Source organism: Zootermopsis nevadensis, unplaced genomic scaffold, assembly GCF_977971745.1.
Source record: "Zootermopsis nevadensis isolate Lab colony 2312 unplaced genomic scaffold, Znev_1.0 Znev_ptg000028l, whole genome shotgun sequence".
Classification (NCBI taxonomy): Eukaryota; Metazoa; Arthropoda; class Insecta; order Blattodea; family Termopsidae; genus Zootermopsis; species Zootermopsis nevadensis.
Genome location: NW_028259160.1, coordinates 22,322,019 through 22,342,587, shown reverse-complemented (window position 1 = coordinate 22,342,587; position 20,569 = coordinate 22,322,019). Strand labels below are relative to the sequence as shown.

The following is a 20,569-nucleotide window of genomic DNA, read 5'->3' as shown; positions in this document are numbered from 1 at the left end:
ATTGTGATTAGACGGTTAAAATTAAACAATTATAATCATCACAATATGACGCAACATTATCATCTCATTAAAGAATATTTATAAACGACATTAATCAGTAATAAAATACATCATCAATCTTGCTGACTGAAAACAAAACAAATGTCGCATGTATTTATAATCTGCTCATTTTTAAATAAAAGTTTTAAAATATCCATTTAAGACGGGTAAGCAAGCGAACTGTTGGAACAGCCTGCGCTATTCGATTGCGCAGTAACCACTTTCACTAGCATCTGCGTCCAGACAAAACCAGAGACCCACAGTAAGAGTGAACTCGCTGTTATACAATGTCTATTGCTAGTTATTTGATCTGTTTTGTTTTTTTACATATTGCCGAATTTCGTTCGCAAAGACAACCAATCAGAGAAGAATCATGTTTCTATCACGTGTCTACGACCAATAATCTCAGCGAATGTTTGGCGAGTTCGCAACTAAATGTTTAATTAACTACGCGCCGTCTGTCCGTCTGTCTGATCGCACGTCGAGAGCAGATTAATTATTTCGTGATTTCTATCTCCATTATTTTCTACACAGAGAAAAAAGTTATTAGTAGTTGCCCTCAAAATATGTTCGTGACACAATCTGGCTCGGGAAACAAACGCCCCCGAATTGATTTTCTCGGGGATCTTCCCTGCTCCCGGAAATAGTTCGTCATAACATTTCACATTCGGGCATCTCATATCTTTCTCTACCATTCCTCAAACATACAAGTAACCTCAGATGTTCTTAGAGCTTAAATAACTCATTCAAGTAGGACTTTACTTTTCCACGGAGATGAGTACCAAGATGGCTGTCTTCTGGGTAGAAGTTTACAAAGGTTTCAGAATTAGCCCTGATGATGGAGGCAGCAAAGACCTCAGAAACGTCTTAAACTTCTACCAGACTACAAGGCGTTATAACTCAGAGACAGTCATGTTCGGGCTCATTAAGGGATAAGTGGTATTTATGCTTCAAAAGGTGTGTTCACCCTGAAGATAGACTTCCGGTCGTCCACTCACCTTCTTATCGCCGCCGCCCGGGACGTACGTCTCGTTCTTGGCGGCGATCTTCGGCTGCGTCTTACTGAAGTCCAACTTCCGGTTCTCGATTTTCACTTTCCCGCCGCCCGGCTTGTAGCTCGCGTTGTCCAGAGACCCTATCTTGGAGCGCACCGTCTTCAGGTTGGGTGACGGCGCCGAACCCACCTGCACCTTGTTCATCGGCACCTCTGCAACACACGGGCTTCCATTCCAAGTACCTTGCAATGACTAACACGCACACAGTTACAAAAGATTGCAGGCACATTTGCTCCTAGATCGACCTGTTCCGTTGTCCTTCGTGAGGATACGGTCCATTTACTTCAGACTTTGAGGAATAACAAAGAATTCGACTACGTAACTAACTAACTAGATGGCTTCCATCTACATCTCCTAATTTATGACGTCTTAGATTTTCAGACTAAAGACCCACAATTTATATCAGTTTTTCATCTTCAACATTCTATCTCATCTTAACTTCGTATACTCAGTATTTAAATTTATCCATCCTCTCCTTACTTCACTCCCATCTCTCTCTCTCTAACGCCAAAATGTATCTTCCCGGCCATTCTTTCCTCAAAAATTCTCAGTGCCAGAAAACAGTTTTGAAACCCGCATAAAAACAGCTGTCTTCTGTAATCTGTCACAGATTCATTTCTACCAGACTACACAGTGCAACAACCCAGAAGACAGCCATCATCGGACTCACCATCGTAAAAAACCTACCTATTAATCTTTAGCGTTTCAGATAATAAATGAGAATATGAAGTATTAGCTTTAAAAATAATCACAAATTCTTCCTCCGAAAATAACATTACGACATGGAAGCATGTGTACTGAGGTAAGTACTCACTTTTCTTATCCGACTGAGCCGCCGTAGCTGCAGTGTCGGGCGTCTTGGGTTTGGCGCTCGTCTTGACGGGTGACGTGACGCCACCAGCGTTCTTCTTGGGGATCTTAGAAGGCGACTTGTGGATCTCGCCATTCGTGGTGGGTTCCTGCAACGTGTGGCAAGACTGGTTGGAACCGGAAGAGAGACAGTCGGCCATTGAAGAAACGACTTGCACAATTTCTCGTAAGATACGCAGCGTACAGTAAATTCACGCAAAATGTAATCTGTAATTAATTATCTTTCACCGCTTTATTTTTGTCATTCTTTAATCAAAAATATTAGGAATGGAACATTCGTGTATGAGTTTAAATTTCGATGCCGTAACGATGGAATCGTTACAATCATGGTATAAAGTTCAACACATAACCTAAAACAGTTAGGGAAAATGAATATGAATTGATTCCGAAAGACGTTCTATAAATTGAAACTTAAGGGCTTAAGAAGTCCGAAATATTCGACAGAAGACGTAAAGATCTTGTAACCGACACAGCTTCATCCATGATCATGATAAATTACGCTGCAAAAATGTAACAAAAGTGAACAATGACCGGGTACAGTAGCGACCTCTTGTGAACACTGCAACGAATAAGAAATATCCAAGGCACTGAAAATATTAAACGAGGACCTCCGGGCTGTGATGCAGCTGGACTCTACCCCCGGTTCACACGCTATTCGTTTTAAGATCCACTTTAATATTATACTCTCGCGTACGCCAGGTTTTCCAAGTAATTTATTCCTTCAGCTTTCCTGACATAAACTTCGTGTGCATTTATTATATCCTGTACACATGCTACATACCCGTCCATCTTATACTCTTACATTTGGTTATCCTAATATCTGGCAAAGATTACAAGTAACTTTCTCAACGACCTGTCAGTTAGTGCCATATTTATTCATATCTTTTTATCGTCTCTACGTTTTTACACAATTTTCTTGTTATTATGATTATAATTTAAGTCATGGTAAAAGGAAATTTAAACATTCGAAAAAGTATTTCGTTTTGAGAACGTTCGCGCGTTCTTTTTCGTGTGAAATGCCAACCTAACAGAATCACAGGGAACTGAATGGCTCGTGATGAGTTCTAATTTCTGAAATAATAACTGCTAATTATGCTGAACGGATAAATTCTCATGAAAATTGAAATCAGAAGCTCTATTTCAAAAGTCAAAATAATTAATTCAAATGTAATCCAAATTCGACAAATTAATATATTATTTTACGTGCAACCCCCAGTGTAAACTTTAAATATTCGGTCCATCATTGCATAAATTTTCGTCAATATTTAATACTGTCCTGCATTTTGGTCTTGTTAAATAAATATTTTATATAGTATTTGCTTCATCTAAATATATTTCAGAAAACCTTCGTTTGGAAAGACGAACTGATACTACAGATCATTCAACAACGTGACGAAGTCCACACTATAAAAAGAAATAGCCTATCGAGAAATAATTGAAATAAAAGAAATAAGCTTGGCTTAATAAGTGACATTTGAGGTTATGTTTCTGGGTTGTGAAGTCGTGTTAATTGATGTTAAAGTGAAAATATTAAATTGGGTGTGAGGAAGGGTCACATTTCACTAAATCCGTACTATAAATGTTAAATTTCTAATTTCATATTTGATGGTTAGTCTGTGTGTAGACTTTGAAACCTTAATTTCTATTAAATCGAGACTAGATTATTTTTGTGTCCAACATTTCAAATTAATCTTGTCGAAATGTGAACCTTTTTTTTTTTTTTTAAAGAAATTTCTTGCCCAGGTTCACAGATCAGAAATAATATCTTTCCTAACCTGTTGTTTTTATACCATGTAATCAATATTTTTAATAATTAATTCTTTTCCACTACTAATTATCACAATTTTCTCTTCGAGTTAACACCGACATTTAATGCAAACCTCTTTTACCTTTTTAATAACCCCCCAACATTAAAAATATGAAAAAAAAACTCAAAATAAACTCAAAAATACTGTAGCCCAAGGTCTCGGAAGGTTGTTAACCCCTGATAATAAACAGCGATTTAATTCATACGTACTTAAGCAACTCATTAACGCACTGCCGTTACAATTTACAAGTTCACTTTACAAAACTTAGAAGAATACGAGAAAAAAAAGAACAAATCTAAAATATATCAGAGATAAGGACATTAGATGGATAAAGGAATATGGAAGACACGAAAGAATTATTCCCTGTTGAATTTTAATGGGCATTTTCCATTAGTGGATAATGAACGGAAGTGTTTAGTTTGTAGAACCAGAACGTATATTTCAGGATGACCCGAAGATTGCATATTTAATGTCGAAACGTCGCTATAAATACCATGAAGTAATTAATATTTCAAAATAAATTATATAGATGGCAGTAATAAATAATAGAATGGTTCGTGCACGCCGAAAACCACTCGTAGACCTATTTTGTAACTAGAGGCGAGGCGAGAAATATGGTGAATGTAAGACAAATTCTGTGGCTGGGTGTGGGGTGACAGTCAAGATTTTGGCAACTGAGTATAAGACAGCTAAAAATTAATAATGTTAAGGAACAAATGAGGAACGAAACGTAAAGTAAGAAGTAATTAGGGAGTTCCAAGCTTGCCTTTTCATATTACGCGTTGTAATTTAGATAAATGCGAGGATTTTTCATTGAAAATGTCTGTCATGGAGTCACAGAAATTTGGATTGCGTTCCTAGTTTCGAAGTTCACTTTTGAACCAAGCTTACAATAAATTTATAGTTTCAAAAATTCCTCTACAGGTAGCGTGTTGGCAGTTGAGCTTTGGTTAACGTCTTAGCTTAAAAATATCACGGATGCCCGTCGTCTCGCAACTCTACACTTTTTTTTTGTATGCGCATGCGCAAACAGCAGGGCCACGTTAAGCCAGGACGAGGTTGCTAACAGCGACTCCCTGGGTCCAGCTGCTAAAGATGCATTTTATCTGATTGGTTCTTTGTGGAAAGACTTTTCATTTTTCGTCTGTCAAAACTGTTAGCTAGGATGATACGCCTAACAAGAAACCAAAGCCCCTGATACATACCGGTACTAGAGTTTTTGTATTTTACATTATTATTGCGAGGCGAATTTCGTAGATTCATTTAGCAGATTTTATAAGTCTGAAAGCAAAACTTTTACATTTACAGACACCAGGTGACGGTAGCTTCTGAATGAGTAGTCTTATTTATGTTTTATTTATTTAGTGTTCTGTCTGACGACAGGTGCATATGAACAGGATCCTTGCATCCTTTTCTCGGACTGGGACCTGTTCATATACGTTCTTGGCAGATGATCCAGAAGTGGTTTCCCATTGCCTTCTTCTGTGTGTGAATGGAGTAACTGTTGGGATGCCACGGAGGAAAACTCCGTGTTGCCTAGACCACGGCCTTGCCCAACACAAGTTATAAATTCGGGCACCGCCGGGAATCGAACCCGAGACCCCCAGGATTACAAGGCCAGCGTTCTAACCGATAGACCAATCTTACACCCCAGTATGTTTCCGTTCACTCACAATTTTAATTACCTTACAAACTACATAATGTGTATATATTCTGCAGTCTACGCCTTGATTTCTCAGGTTAGTCATAACCTAGTAGACATAAGTCCTTCATGCACGACATGTTGAACCCATCATTGGAATATTCTTCAATTTAATCAACTAGGATATCACTGGATAAAGCCGTATTCATTAATATCCTTTTCATATATCTGTCTCTATTCCATTCTTAATTCCTCTTTGTGGTCGCCATATTTTTCTCAAGTCTTGTTCTTCCCTTGAACTGAGACATCAAATTTTATTCCTATACAAAACAAGCGATTGAAACTACATTTTTCTGTCTCTTAAAATTAAATATTTTGGAAAGGTGAATAAACATTATAAAGATGTGAAATGAATGTCTACATGAATTTCGTAAATTAACAAACAAGCTGATTCTTAATCGATACTTGTTTGTAATTTCAAAATCACCATTTCGTCCTATACGTCTATTAATACATAAGAACGTATATTAATTCATTTATGTAAGACACGCCTGTTCTAACCCAACGAATGTTTAAGTAATCCTTGCCCTTTCTTGGGTTATTTCGACTACAATAAAGTTTCAAAGCAAACAATATTCCCAAGTTCTAAACCCATCGTCGAAGGACACACAGTGAAGTTTTGTAATGTACTTACATTTCCTTGAGTTGACTCATCGACTCCGCTGTCGTGGTCACCTTCTGTGAAACAGAGAATCGATTGTCAGATTGAGAATCGATTGTCAGATTGAGAATCGAAACAGATGAAGAGCTGCCCCTTACGTTTTGTACTGACTATCGATTGGGCAGTGAAATATTTTGCAGTGAACTAGATATGAGATGGCACATGAATTAGTCACACACGCCGTGTTCCATGAATTATTGGCTCTTGTATTTAATATTGCCTAAATTTTGCCGAGTCACACTTAATTATCAACCCCTTATTCCCCACCGGACCCCTTCTAGCCTGAGTGTTCATGAAAATTTAATTTAAATATTCACTTATCTACTGCTGTTGGTACTGTAACGTACTAAGCTGATTGAATTTAAAAATTTATTTACGAGATGATAAAGTTGCGTCATATTGTGATAAATATATATTTGTTTAAATCTTGTCAGTCTAATCACAATAAAATTCCTATTAAAAATATTAAAATATTACCATAATTAACATTTAAATATTTAAAATATATTAAATGATATTCGAACATTTCGATAGAGAATATCATTTAATATATTTTAAATATTTAAATGTTAATTATGGTAATATTTTAATATTTTTAATAGGAATTTTATTGTGATTAGACTGACAAAATTTAAACAAATTTATTTACATTCAAGCTGGATGATTTTATGAATTTAATTAAATATAAATTAATAGACTTCAAGTTGGATTTCGTTGCGGCCCGAACTGAACCAAGGACTCACGGATTCATAATATAATCTGATACGTCTCGACGCTAACAGACGAAACCAGAACAGTTGGTACCACTGACACTAAGTCAGAGTAGTCAATTTATATGCATGGAAATTACCTGTTACTGAGGGAAGCGTCCGTGTACTTTTCACTGTATTCCACAATTCTACGTATAATTTTCGTAAAAGGTCGTGTTATCCACAAGATACGTATAATGAGGTCTTTCTGTATTACAAAAATTTTGAAGAGATTTTTTTTTTTATTTTTCACTTTCCGATTCAAACTTACGTCAAATTCTTTATTTACGATATTAACTGGTAAAATGTACACTAATTTCTGCGATTAATTTCGATAAATGAAAATTCAACTTCTGTTTTAATTCCAGCAAAATTAACGTCAGAACAAATATAATCTAAGAATTATTATCAGCGATACTGTCAACAGAAAATTTCAGTCTTAAATATAAAGTAAGAAAGCTCTCAAATTTGTGACGTTGGTAGCAATGCTGTTACCTTGCTTCTTCGTGACATCTTCAGGAGACTCTTTCTGACGTTTCTTCACTACCCTCTTCCTAAGTTTGGCCTCCTCCTGATCCTTCTGAGCTGTCTTTCTAGGTGACTTCTCGTCTGCGGATTCAGGCGTCGTTTTTCCGCCTCGTTCTCTGACAGTGGATGCCAACGTTTGCGGAGGAGCTCTGGACTTTTTGGGGGTAGCAGACTCAGATTCTGAAGTGATTCTGGATTTTTTGGGCGTGGCCGACTCAGATTCTGAAGTGATTCTGGATTTTTTGGGCGTGGCCGACTCAGATTCTGAAGTGATTCTGGACTTTTTGGGCGTGGCCGACTCAGATTCTGAAGTGATTCTGGACTTTTTGGGCGTGGCCGACTCAGATTCTGAAGTGATTCTGGACTTTTTGGGCGTGGCCGACTCAGATTCTGAAGTGATTCTGGACTTTTTGGGCGTGGCCGACTTCGAAAGAGCCGGAGAGACACTTTCCGGGCCAAGAACTCCGTTTTCTACTTCAGAAGAGGGTAATTTTGAATCCTTCGCCTGAGATTTCTTCGTCGAAGTCTTTTCCTCGAGAGCTTCTGTTCCCTCCTCGATTTCCTTTTCCTTTCTCTGAGTTTCTACGTCTCCCGATTTCGAGTCCGCCATCTTAACAGTCAGTATTCCTTCTTCCTTCCCGGGGCTCGATTTCTCTGTTCCCTCCGTCTCCGTTTTAGAAGACACTTCCTGTTTTCCAACCACAATTTCTCCTTCCTCTGTTGGCAACTCTTCCCCAAATCCTTCCTTCTCTTTCTTCATAGATTCTTCAATTCTCTCTCTCTGATTCTCGTCTCTCCTTTTCGGAGACTCTTTCTTACCTTCTTCAACAGCCAGTACTGAAGAATCTTGTAATATTCCAACTTCATTAGCTTTTTCCGTCTTGGGCAAATCTTTCTTTACTTCTGATGCCTCTTGGTTGAGCGAATTTTCTGTTTTATTTTTCATCGATTCGCCCTTCCCTTCGAGTTCCTGCGGTTTCTTCTCTTCCGAAGACACTTTCGCCTTGTCTCCATCTTCTTTCCCTCTACCAGACTCCTTAAATTTCTCAGATTTTCCACCAGGCGACTTTTCCACAGTCGCTTCGACGTCCACCGAAATCGCATCTCCTCCTTCAACCTCGTGTTTCTGATCCTTCGTCGGAAACTTTCTTTCCTCTCCTGCGGCTTTCTTTGGAGATTCCATCATCTTCTTTTCCTTTCTTTCTTCCGTTTCCTTTTCTGGCTGAACATCATTATGTTCTCCTTTAATACAAATTCCATTCTTCAAGGAAACTGATTCTTCCTGACCGTGTCCTTTCTCGTTCTCCTTTCCTAATTCTTTTCTTACATCTTCTACTTGTCCTGTTATTCTTGATACTTCCTTTGTGACTAATTCAGTTTCTTTCGCTGATTTAGCGGCATTTTTCGAAGTACCATCTACTTCTCTTTTGGGCGACTCTTTTTCCTTTGTGGACTCTTTCTCGATCGCTTTACTCTCTACAATTTTCGTGCTTTCAAGTACATTTTCTATATCACTTTTTGCTGAATCCTTCGCTATTTCTACTGACTTCCTCATCACTTCATCTTTGGATTCCTTTTTTGGTGATTCCTTATCTTTTCCTTCCTTCAGAGATTCGCTTTTGTCATGCCCAGTTTTTTCCTTGAACGAATCATCCTCCTTCCCAGCGTCCGTCAGTTCTCGTTCATTCGAAGAATCTTTCTTGTAGACCGCCCCGTTGGTCTTGGTCCCAAAACTCAGACTCTCTTCAATCTGCGACTTAAATCCGACAGAAACGCCTGTCTTCTGCTCTTCAACAGCTGCTGGTCCAGACGTCTTGCCCTCATTCACCGTTTCTGGGGATGACGGCGACTGGGCGTCAGGTGTCATCACGATGACCACGTCCTTATCATCGTCTTCCTCATCCTTTCCCGCGCCGACGGCCTGTCCGTTCTGAAGTATCTCGGAAGGCTTCGGCGCTTTGCCGAGTTCTGGCTTCTGAATCCCTGGGGCTATGATGGACTGTGGCCCATGAACTTCGAAGCCAATCACAGGGGATGCAGTCAACGGAGGCTTCTGTAATTCAGCGGAAATCACATTTGATACGGCCGATAAAGGCCTCTGCACATCAACGGAACTCAAGTTCGATACCGCCGACGAAGACCTCTGTAGACCGGCAAAACTCAAGTTGGATGCTGCTGACGAAGGTCGGTGTAATTCGGTGAAAGTCAAGTTCGACGCGACCGATGAAGGCCTTTCCGATTCACCGGGGATCACTTTGGATGTAGCAGATGGAGGTTTCTGTGGTTCAGACGAAGTCAAGTTCGATGCGGCCAATGCAGGCTTCTGTATTTCAGCGTAAATCGTGCTGGACACCTCCGAAGACTCAGAAGTAGTCGTCGGAAGTATCTTTGCAGAAAATGACGGCTGTCTCTGCGGGTCTGAAGGTATGTTTGACGTGACTGAAGGCGGTTTCTGTTCTAACTGAACCACTGCGGGAACTTTTGGCGATACAGACGGCGTTTTAAGAGGTTCCGGGGATTTCTTCTGCGACGCACTTTCGCTTATGTGTCCGTTGACCGAAGACACGTCTGCGTCGGCGCGGGGAACAGGACGAACTATGTCCTCGGCCTGGGTCTGGTGCTCCATGCTGTGGATTCTGTTCTTGATAAAGTTAAACACTTTCCGTCTATGCTCCGGGTCTAACTCCTTCTGCCCGTTATTAGTGATGCTTCCGTGTTCTTGCAGCCTAGACGTATCGACGCCCATACCACCGCCTACCGGAGTGACGACGCCATCTCTTGAGGGCGGCTGAGCAAGGTATAATCTTGGGGATGGTCTTAATCCTGGCGGAGGGGGCCGGAGACCAGGTTCAGGGCCCCTAGGCGAGGGGCCATTGAACGGGGGCCTGATGAAGGGGGCCCTTACCGGGCGTACCTGCTGAAAGGGTCGTGGAGGAAGCGAGGTCCTGCTGTCGACTCTTCTCAGCAAAGGGCGCACCACATTTAGGGCACCCCGGGAGTCGCTCCTGCGAAGCTGCGGTGGCGAAGTTGAGGTTGGGGGAGCTGATGTCACCAATTTCACCTGCAGTGAAATTCAGTGGCCACGTGACTAGAGGGTACCAACAGGCACGTGTGCGATTCCACCGGGATTCTACAACGAGGAGGTGGTAACCGAACCACGGCGTTATTTTTGCATTTCACCTCCTGGGAAAATACGCAACGACCTTGAAACCATAGATGTCTTAACGACTACAGACCTTCGAAATACACGCAAGATGATTTTTTGTTGACTGTCTAATAATAAATAAGGAGAAAACGCGATGTCAATATTCACTTCTCTGTTAGTAGGACATCGAAGCCGACGTAATTCTCTGAAGTCTAGTGGTACGTATATGTACCAGCTGCTGCTATAATCAATAGATCTGCATTATGTATGGAATTTGTATGATTTTCACTGCAAAACAGCGATTACCTTCGAAAATAGAATTAAGAATCTGATATTTGAAATTGCCGAAGTGTCGTGTTTTCTTTGCGGTACGGACTCAGCTATTAAATGTTATTAAAAGTAAATTGCATGCGATCATACGGTGAAAACATGAAATTTTAAGAACACTGAGCAATTATTCCACCTTCTTGATATTTTTAAAACTAAAGTAGGCCTAGGTCGTTAAATTATAAAACTGTTCGTATTTAAATTTCTCTATGAATCACGTACTGCTACCCTGATAAAGACGTCTTCAAGGAAGACATTTGTATAATAAATATTCGATTCCTGAGCACGTGTTTCGTTGTTTCGAAGTTCACATACAAACATTTCCTAATGAAAAAGTCTGGTAAAGTAATTAACAAAAGATTTTTCGTCCATTTAGGTAGATAATTGAGACACGAAACGTAAACTGTGAACATGCAGGTAAAATTAGCTACAAGGTGGTACTCCTTGATCACGTTGTAACATGTGAGTGTTCTGCCTAATAATTTACGATTCAAAATACGAGAGGGAAAGTGAGAAACTAGCACTGTGCTGACTGATATAAATCCAGGCACGTAACAATCCTTCTGACTGCGCAAATAACAGAAAACTGCCTTAACTACTCAACACTATAATAGAAGAGTGTAACGTTTGAACCTTGGCATAGGAAAATTGGCTTTCCCAGCTAAAATACGAAAGTGTAAATTTTAAGAGATGAAGATAAGGTTTGGGAGAGGAACTGGTCACTCCATTACCTTAAAATATATCATCCCCTCTTCTGTTCATTATTGTTTAAATCTAAAAATCCAATACAGGATAAAAATAGCATTTTTTTAAAATAATAAAAAAATACAGTACAATATCTCACGTAAAATTCTAAGAGAGATGAGATGTGTTAAGACACCTGAAAATGGCCGATTAAAATCGGCTCTGCTTATCCGCACTGTTATAAGAAAAAAGTGAACTTTCACAGTTATTTACCTCATCAAGAAATTTACCTGAGTTCAATGACGAAAGAGGTTCATCATCGTGAATGAAAGCTATTCTGCCAGTCGAATCCAGCTCATTTCATATTACACTAAGTTATATTTCAACATTATTTTTCCATATTTACCTACGTCTCCCAATTGATCTGTTTAAGTTTTTCAGCCAAAATTTTCGTTTCTCATAATCGACCTGTATACATTGTCACATATTTCGGAACCCTCATGGTTCACCAAAACTTAATTTATTATAATAATGGGTAAATTTCTTAACAAATACACATCTTGTAACTACACAAACTTTTAAGTGCTTCAAAACTATTTGAATTGATGAATTTTGGTTGATAATAAAATCCTAATGCCTCATTTCGTCGTATGGCCTTAATGGAAACAGTGGTTCAACAATCCTCTTCACCGGTGGTAATAAATCTGGTATTTTTAAAATATCTTGCATTCTGACTATCATATGACAATATCAGACACGACCCGTTAAAGAAACACAAGGCAAATCGATTACTATCGATTCTCCGCAGACATATGACGCACGAATCTACAGGTTCTATTTTTAAAACAAGGCAGAGTAATTTCTGTTCTCAATTCGTTGTATTTTCAGAGGTGCAATGCACTCTCTTCTAAGTGAAAGGCCTGGTTTTAAACTTTATGTTTTTTCTCTCAAAAGTGCATCACCCATCCTCTACCTTCCAAATTCACAGATATTCTGACTAAGACGGTTTCAGTAGGGTTCTTACAGGAACGAATAACAAATATCATTCATCAGGATTAATATTTCTATACTTACAGTAATTAAAGTTCTTAATATAAACAATTGTTTAAACTTTGTTTATAAAAATTATTATGTTTACACTGTAAATAACGCTGTGCTATGCAAAAATTTGATTCAACACTCCAATAGTTATTTAAAAATATAATAAATATAATAATGTTCTTATTTTAATAATTGTTTTGCGTTTTAAAATTTCTGGGAGAAGTCCTGTATGATATTCTGGGATATGGGAACATGTCAGAATTTATTACATTCAAATTAAGGGGAATTTTATTTTCGTTTCACGAATTTTCAAACTTATGAACAATTTTCATCGAGAGAATTACGTATATGAAAAGACCAGTGTGCCAACATTATAATTGTCCTTTAAAATTTTGTAGTTTATTTTATTTAGTGTTATAAATTGGTTATGAGATATCGAAAATGAATTTTGTAAATTATTTTATTTCTTTTACATTATAAACTGGGAACAGTTGGGGGAGAACGCAGTCAAACCCTCGGTCTTTGTGACTTTGATAATATTAAAGTCGTGTTAACGCAGCTGTGCTCTGAACAATGAAAGAAATGGTTCATAATGACCTCCTGTGGTATGAATGACACCAGAGATAGGCGAGACAGTTCAGATGGTAAAGACTCAGAACAGATACGATAAGACTGTCTTTTAATACTAGTCAATGTTTGCTCTGGAGAGACTGGGAAAAACATGAAACCGCTGACCTTATCTGCCTTCTACTCCTGCAGTAAACATGACATTGAAACATTTCCCGCAATGCTCGTAAATCTCGTAGATTTATATTTTCGACAAGTATTTCGTGACCGCTAGGTTGGTACCAGCAGCGCAGGCAGGCACCGTTCCGCCCACTCATCACATTAAGATGAGAAACACACACAAAAAAAAAGTCAGATGACTGATTAACTAAACACGTTTAAACGCAGTTCCACGCCAAAAGATTCTTCTGTCTACTTCAGAACCTTTTAATACAAGGCCAATTTTGTGAAATGTGGTATGAACATGAGGGCAGTAGCGTATTTAGGAACCAGACACTAACAAGAAGCTTTAAAATGCGAAATTTCGATGTGCCAAGTACAGCTCAGACAGAAAGATCTGTAGCAATGTGTAGTGGAAGCTGTTTTTTAAAATTTGCAACCTTGTTCAAAAAAATAACAACATGGCGATAAGCCGAAATATGAGTTATTTTTTCCCATTTCCAGTCTCATCAGGAGATATGAAGGAAGGAAGTTGAAGATTTATGCAGAAATAAATATTCTCATGCGATAATTTTATCTTTATAAACGTCGCAAATATGACGATAAGACAGAATGTTTAGTTCAGTTTATGTCAGACAACTTTCAGAGATTGGAAATCAACACCAAGTGAGAAATTCGTCACATAATAGCAACGAGTCCACTCACTTCTTACGTCCAACTGTTTTTTTTTTTCTGAACACTTTTCTCCCACAAAATTACTTGACTTTTAGAAGCAGACGTCCGCAATCTATATAAACGAGAAAAGAATTGGTTTCAGCAAATCAAACCCCCCTCCCCTAATGTCTGTATCTCATCATAAAAAAGAAAATTCATTAAAAAATTCATGTTTTCACTTTGTAATTTCTGTTGTTTTTGGAACACCCTGTGGATAAATATGAAAAGGGGCCTTGTACGCAGAAACACCTTGACCGAATAAATATGCACGTAACGATGAAAGGATTGTGTACTTCTACAGCGCTTCTGTGCTCCACTGGGAAGAGCTTCCATCTTGTAACCTCATTCACACACGAATATACAGGCTGTTCAATATACAGTCAGGCACAGTTGCACTTAACAACGTAAAAGACAATTATTAGGGTCATATTTTACATCCAAAAGACCAAGATGTTTATTATCAATATTAATTTGAGCAAAGCACAAGATTACGTTTCATCTCGTGAATTACCATGATTCGTTTCATGTATATTTAATTTTAAGGTTTAATTCTTGATAATATTAAAGTGTATCGCACATCGAAAGTTTGACAGTTCTGTTACTATCAACGGTTACAACGAAACACATTCGAAACTCTCACGTCAGTAAAGACGTCGGTTGTGATTTCCTGTTTAACGACGCCTTACCGTCTCCTACTTCTTCTTTGCTTTATTTTAAGAGACTTCTTCTCTTAACGTTGCAACCTCACACAGATTAATTACATGTGACGTGAGAATTTCTCACTGCTGTGAACACGACCCAGAAAACCATGACCGAAAGACCTGACTTTGCAAAAGAAATTGTTTTGTTATCCGATTACCCTTTCATATTTTACTAAAACAAACGGATTTCTTGAAATTTTTAATTTATATTTATTACAGTTATTATTAAGGAGTCGGATTTAAGATTATAAAGGCGGTGAGTACAAAAATGGCTGTCTTCTGGGTTGTAGTCTGGTAGAAGTTTACCGACGTTTCAGAGGTCCCTGCTGCTGCCTCCATCATCAGAGACTACAACCCAGAAGACAGCCATCTTCAATAATTAATCAGAATCTTAATTCAAAATACTAATACACATAATATTTCAAGAAGGACGATGTTTAAATATGAAAGACCATGAATCACATTTAAAGGCATGGAGCTTAATATATTAATCATTAATTTCACATTGTCTACAGTGTTAATTATCGACAACGGACTGGTATCTTAACATTTAAAGTGGAAGAATTATGTCACTTGTGTAGCTGTGACGAAATTAAACAAAAAAAAACTTCCACTCTGGTTGACCTTTTGACCTAATTTCACTGTGAGAAAAACCCACAAAGACGGCCCTCACAAATCTTACCCCTTCCTGGGTCACGGCTGCTGTGACGTCACTTCCGGCCTCCAACAACTGTTGTGGCGCTGACTGCCTCACTTCCTGTTGCTGCATGGCCGCCTCAGATTTAAGAGTTTTTAAGTTTAATATTTCACTCCTAGTTAATTAATGACGACCACGAAAATGACTATTAATCAGGGTATTTTTTATTTGGTTAATATTTTGTGTTACTGTGAAAAAATAAACACATGTATGTGTCGTTAATTTCGTTTGTTTATAAAATACGAACGTGTCCGACTTAACCAACAAAAAGTGTGTTTTCTACTGGAAGTGCGTTCTACTGTCTTCTCGCTCACAAGCCCTCATTTAAAATGGAACTGTGTGCAGTGGTTTTGTGAAATATTCGTCCGGTGTTGGAATACCAGACGTCGCCAATCCAAATATCACAAGCTTACCTTCCATCCATGGCTACTTAATTGATCGATATCAGCGATTCGACTAATACGACGAGAATCTTCCCTTCTACGCCAGTCAGCGTGCGAGGGTTTCAACGCATGCGCAAATGACTATCATGGCTGGCGAAACTTTGTACGTACGGTCAATCGGCAATTCAGCTATCTGCAATTACCTCTTCCAATATGAATGTCGCGTTGAAGAAGATTGTCACGGTGTGATGACGTATTTAATTTTATTTAAATAAACCAAAATTCTTTGTAAGAATTTTCACAAATCATATTCATGAGCAATATTTCATTACTTGTTTATTTATCTACAGTGGAGAGGTTATGTCGTTTCTCCGATTGCCGTCTGTGCAAAATGTCACTCTTAATTAGTTACAAACATTTGTTGGGATATAGTAGGTTCCTGCAATTTTATGTAGACTCTGGATAAAGTAAAAGCAGAACAGAACTGAGAAGTTTGTTGCCCATAAACAAAGTTATCGAAAAGTCAAGCAACCCATTTCCGTTCATGCTACATTTTTTAAAAATAATTTATTTATTAAACAATGTTGTATTAAGTGTTTAAAATGTCCATCCCGTCCAGCGATCGGTGCATTCACAAGTTTCTTCATGTTTAATGTAACCCAATGAAGAGATTCTACATTAATCAGACGACAGATTGTTGATTTGTTTAGTACAGGAGAATCGGGTTATGATTTCCTAACCTCATTCTGGTAAGTTGAGTAAAGAGACGCCAGGTGGTGTTCGATACTTCTTTGCACTTGTGAAAAGACGCTCTTCGCACTTCGATTGTTTAAAGACAAATGACGAATTGGCTTCAGCTGGTTACAACATGACGTATACTTACAGTGAAATTGCGTGTTTATTAATTTAATCAAATTGTGTCGAACTGTAGCCATCAATAAATATTTTAATGACTTTTCAAATCACTCTGAACTAAAGAGACAATTCAAGTGGGAATGAAGTTTCCTTCATCCCACGTAAGTCGTAGTTCCATACCAGGAAATCGACGTTCTGTCCTATCCCTCAATTTCAGAATTTCAGACATTCGACTAACGACCATAATCGATATTATTAACATCAGACACGAATAAAACTACATTCTCATATATTCGAAAATTAAAAATTTCGAGGCCAGCTGTGTTATATCAACGATATTAAATTTAATACAACGTTTCCAGACGTAAGGCCAATAATAATTTCACTTTTACAGACAAAAATCCTGCAGCGATTAGAGAAAGTTCTTTTCCGATGATACATTGAGCTCAGATAAAGCAACAAGGTTCAAATTCATGTGCTTGTGTGTGCTACTGTGGTACTTATGAACATCTAACGCATTTAGTACGTACATGGTGCAATACTACAGTGCTGCCCTCATAGCGTAGACAATTAATTCTCACTGAACTAAACAAATGGCAAAGTCCAGACCATATAAACCACAAATATTGATTGGTGGTTACAGAAGGCTGGTTTGCTACTATTGACGTCCTATAACAAAGGAATTACTGCACAGTTGTTGTTATACAGACTTTTATTTTAAACCTGTGACTTGTTAAAATGAATTCAACGTAATAATAACATTTGAGGAATGCAAATCCAGCAAATATGTTAACATAAGATATTGTAATTGCGTCATATTGTGAATATTATAACAATTATTTATTTTAATCCGTCTTATCACAATATTTTAATTTTTTTTTATAATTAAGATAATAAAATATCATTGATGTTCCATGATGGTTTTATAAAAACTGAAACATGTTGTGTAAATGTTCCGAAATGTAAATCGATCAATCGATATGGAACATCAATGATATTTTATTATCTTAATTATAAAAAATTTTAAAATATTGTGATAAGACGAATTAAAATAAGTAATTGTTAAAATATGTTAACAACGATACAGTTTTGAAAATCAGTTAACCCTTTTCAAGCTCATTAGTTACATGCACCGACTGTTTTAGCAATCAATAATTATTATGCATTCTGCCCACAGAGTGTATTCGTGGTCTTAGCATAATTCTCAGAGTAAAAACAGATTATTTCTTAAAAAAAACATCGACCATTTTATCTTCGTGATGAAGGGGGTGTTGTGTTATGTTTGAGGTACAGAACTGAATTTGTTAATAATATTTTGAGGATGATTGGTTTCAAAGAACGTTACCGATTTCCCTCGTCCGATCGTCTCAGAAATTGCAGCCTCGACCGATTTCTGCGAGATTTAATACGAGGAACACTCTTCAATATACTGTCAATATACCAACATGGCGTTCGTGCGACTTCTAAAGAAGGATAGTAGGCCAACTTAAAAGGATAATTACATTCTGTTGCATAAAAGATCTTTGAAAATTCAGTGTCCGAAGGGACAGGTTACTGGACTTCACGAAAGATGCCAACCAGATAGAAACAACCATTTTGTTTTTGAGACTAAGTGGATGCTTGAGATGATTAGCCTCTGCGAAATCAAACGAAACCCTTTCTCGTGCCAATGTCAATCAGCGTGAAGGCACGATTCTATAAATCTGGCTTGAAAACGCGTTTGTGATCCAGATTTATGAAAGTCTTAATGCAGTGAGTGTTACGACGTTGTTCTGGGAAACTTGCTTTATTTCAAGCTGTTTATTTATATTTATTTAGTGTTCTGTCTGACGACAGGTCCATATGAACAGGATCCTTCCATCCTTTACTCGGACTGGGACCTGTTCATATACGTTCTTGGCAGATGATCCAGAAGTGGTTTGCCATTGCCTTCTTCTGTGTGTGAATGGAGTAATTGTTGGGATGCCACGGAGGAAAACTCCGTTGTTGCCTAGACCACGGCCTTGCCCAACACAAGTTATAAATTCGGGCACCGCCGGGAATCAAACCCGAAACCCCAGGATTACAAGGCCAGCGTTCTAACCGCTAGACCACCTCATCTTATTATTATTTAGTGTTCTGTCTGAGGACAGGTCCATATGAACAGCATCCTTCCATCCTCTTCTCGGACTGGGACCTGTTCATATACGTTCTTGGCAGATGATCCAGAAGTGGTTTGCCATTGCCTTCTTCTGTGTGTGAATGGAGTAATTGTTGGGATGCCACGGAGGAAAACTCCGTTGTTGCCTAGACCACGGCCTTGCCCAACACAAGTTATAAATTCGGGCACCGCCGGGAATCGAACCCGAGACCCCAGGATTACAAGGCCAGCGTTCTAACCGCTAGACCACCGTGGCTATTTCAAGCTGTACCAACAATTAATTTTAAAATGTCAAAAATACATTTCACTATTTTGTATAACATACACAGAAAGTCAGACCGGATGCCCTAGAAAACAACAACTACCTCTCAAAACATCTTTCCTCAAATGCCTAGTCTCGAAACAGGCCAAACTTTGCAGTAACCAAGGAAATAACACATTTTACAAACTTATCCTGTCCAAGATGCCCCGTGCTCCCCTACTAACAGGGACTGTAGAATGGCTATGTGGGAAATCACCCAAGGCTATCAAGACAAAATGATGGCATGGGACGGACGTGTAGCAGGCATGGGGATACAAGAAATGCACACAAAAGTTTTGTCGATAAACATGAATAGAATAAAACATGTAAAAGCCACTGGCGTAGAAGAAACAAGGTTTTATGTGTGGATTGGATTCCTCTGGCTGAGGATACTGACCACTGGTAAACTCATGTAAACACCGAAATGTACCCACGGGTTAACAAAACTCCACTCCGTGCCTAGCACATCACTAGCCTGACTTACCGAAGAAAAGAAAATAAAAAACATTATTTCACCACGCACTTTTGTATCAGCCATAAAAGTGGCACGCACGGCTATTTCACGACATGTTTCCGTTTAAATGGCCACGGCGTCCTTAAGATCCAAGTTACTGTGTAAAGTAAGTATCGCGTTGGACCTTATCGCCTCCTTCGCCCTGTTTTGTAGGTCATGCACCATCGATCCAGTAGTGCAGAATTACCTTTGCGGTACACGCCAGCATGTTGGACCCAACCAACCAGATGACTCACAGAACTCGAAGGTTCATCACCGAATTAACCAAAGCCCTCCACCGGACCCTGTCCTGGGCCAACAAAATCCAGTGTCCTTCAACTCCTATCTCCCATAGATCCCGCCTGAGATTATCCTCCCATCTACGTCTAGGTCTCCCCAGAGGTCTCTTCCCCTCAGGCTTCCCAAATAGTGGACCCAACCAACCAGATGGCTTACGGAACCCGAAGGTTCATCACCGAATTAACCAAAGCCCTCCACCGGACCCTGTCCTGGGCCAACAAAATCCAGTCTCCTTCAACTCCTATCTCCCATAGATCCCGCCTGAGATTATCCTCCCATCTACGTCTAGGTCTCCCCAGAGGTCTCTTCCCTTCAGGCTTCCGAAATAGTGAACCCAACCAACCAGATGGCTTACGGAACCCGAAGGTTCATCACCGAATTAACCAAAGCCCTCCACCGGACCCTGTCCTGGGCCAACAAAATCCAGTCTCCTTCAACTCCTATCTCCCATAGATCCCGCCTGAGATTATCCTCCCATCTACGTCTAGGTCTCCCCAGAGGTCTCTTCCCCTCAGGCTTCCCAAAGCCTCGTCTGACGTTGAAAACGCACTCCTGGGAGGGAGGGTAAGACCGCAAAACGATAATCCAGGCCTTCCTTGAACTGTCAGATGTCAAATTATCACGTTTTGGCTGCAGACGTAGTTTTTTAT

General features: G+C 38.9%; 1 protein-coding gene across 4 annotated transcripts in view; it reads right to left on the bottom strand.

The window, feature by feature from the left end:
* Positions 1-15,790, bottom strand: part of tau (microtubule-associated protein tau) — a 34,943-nt gene extending 19,153 nt beyond the window's left edge. Inside the window, exons 1-5 of one of the 4 annotated variants that reach the window (XM_087357273.1) lie at positions 15,433-15,790; positions 7,380-10,473; positions 6,109-6,152; positions 1,909-2,053; positions 1,038-1,246 (exon numbers count right to left, since the gene is read on the bottom strand). In XM_087357273.1, the coding sequence (XP_087213399.1) occupies positions 1,038-1,246; positions 1,909-2,053; positions 6,109-6,152; positions 7,380-10,473; positions 15,433-15,519 (3,579 nt within the window). In that variant the 5' untranslated portion in view covers positions 15,520-15,790. The remainder of the gene's footprint in view (positions 1-1,037; positions 1,247-1,908; positions 2,054-6,108; positions 6,153-7,379; positions 10,474-15,432) is intronic. The other 3 variants (XM_087357275.1, XM_087357274.1, XM_087357276.1) reach the window with 3 other exon arrangements.
* Between the last annotated feature and the right edge of the window lie 4,779 nt (positions 15,791-20,569).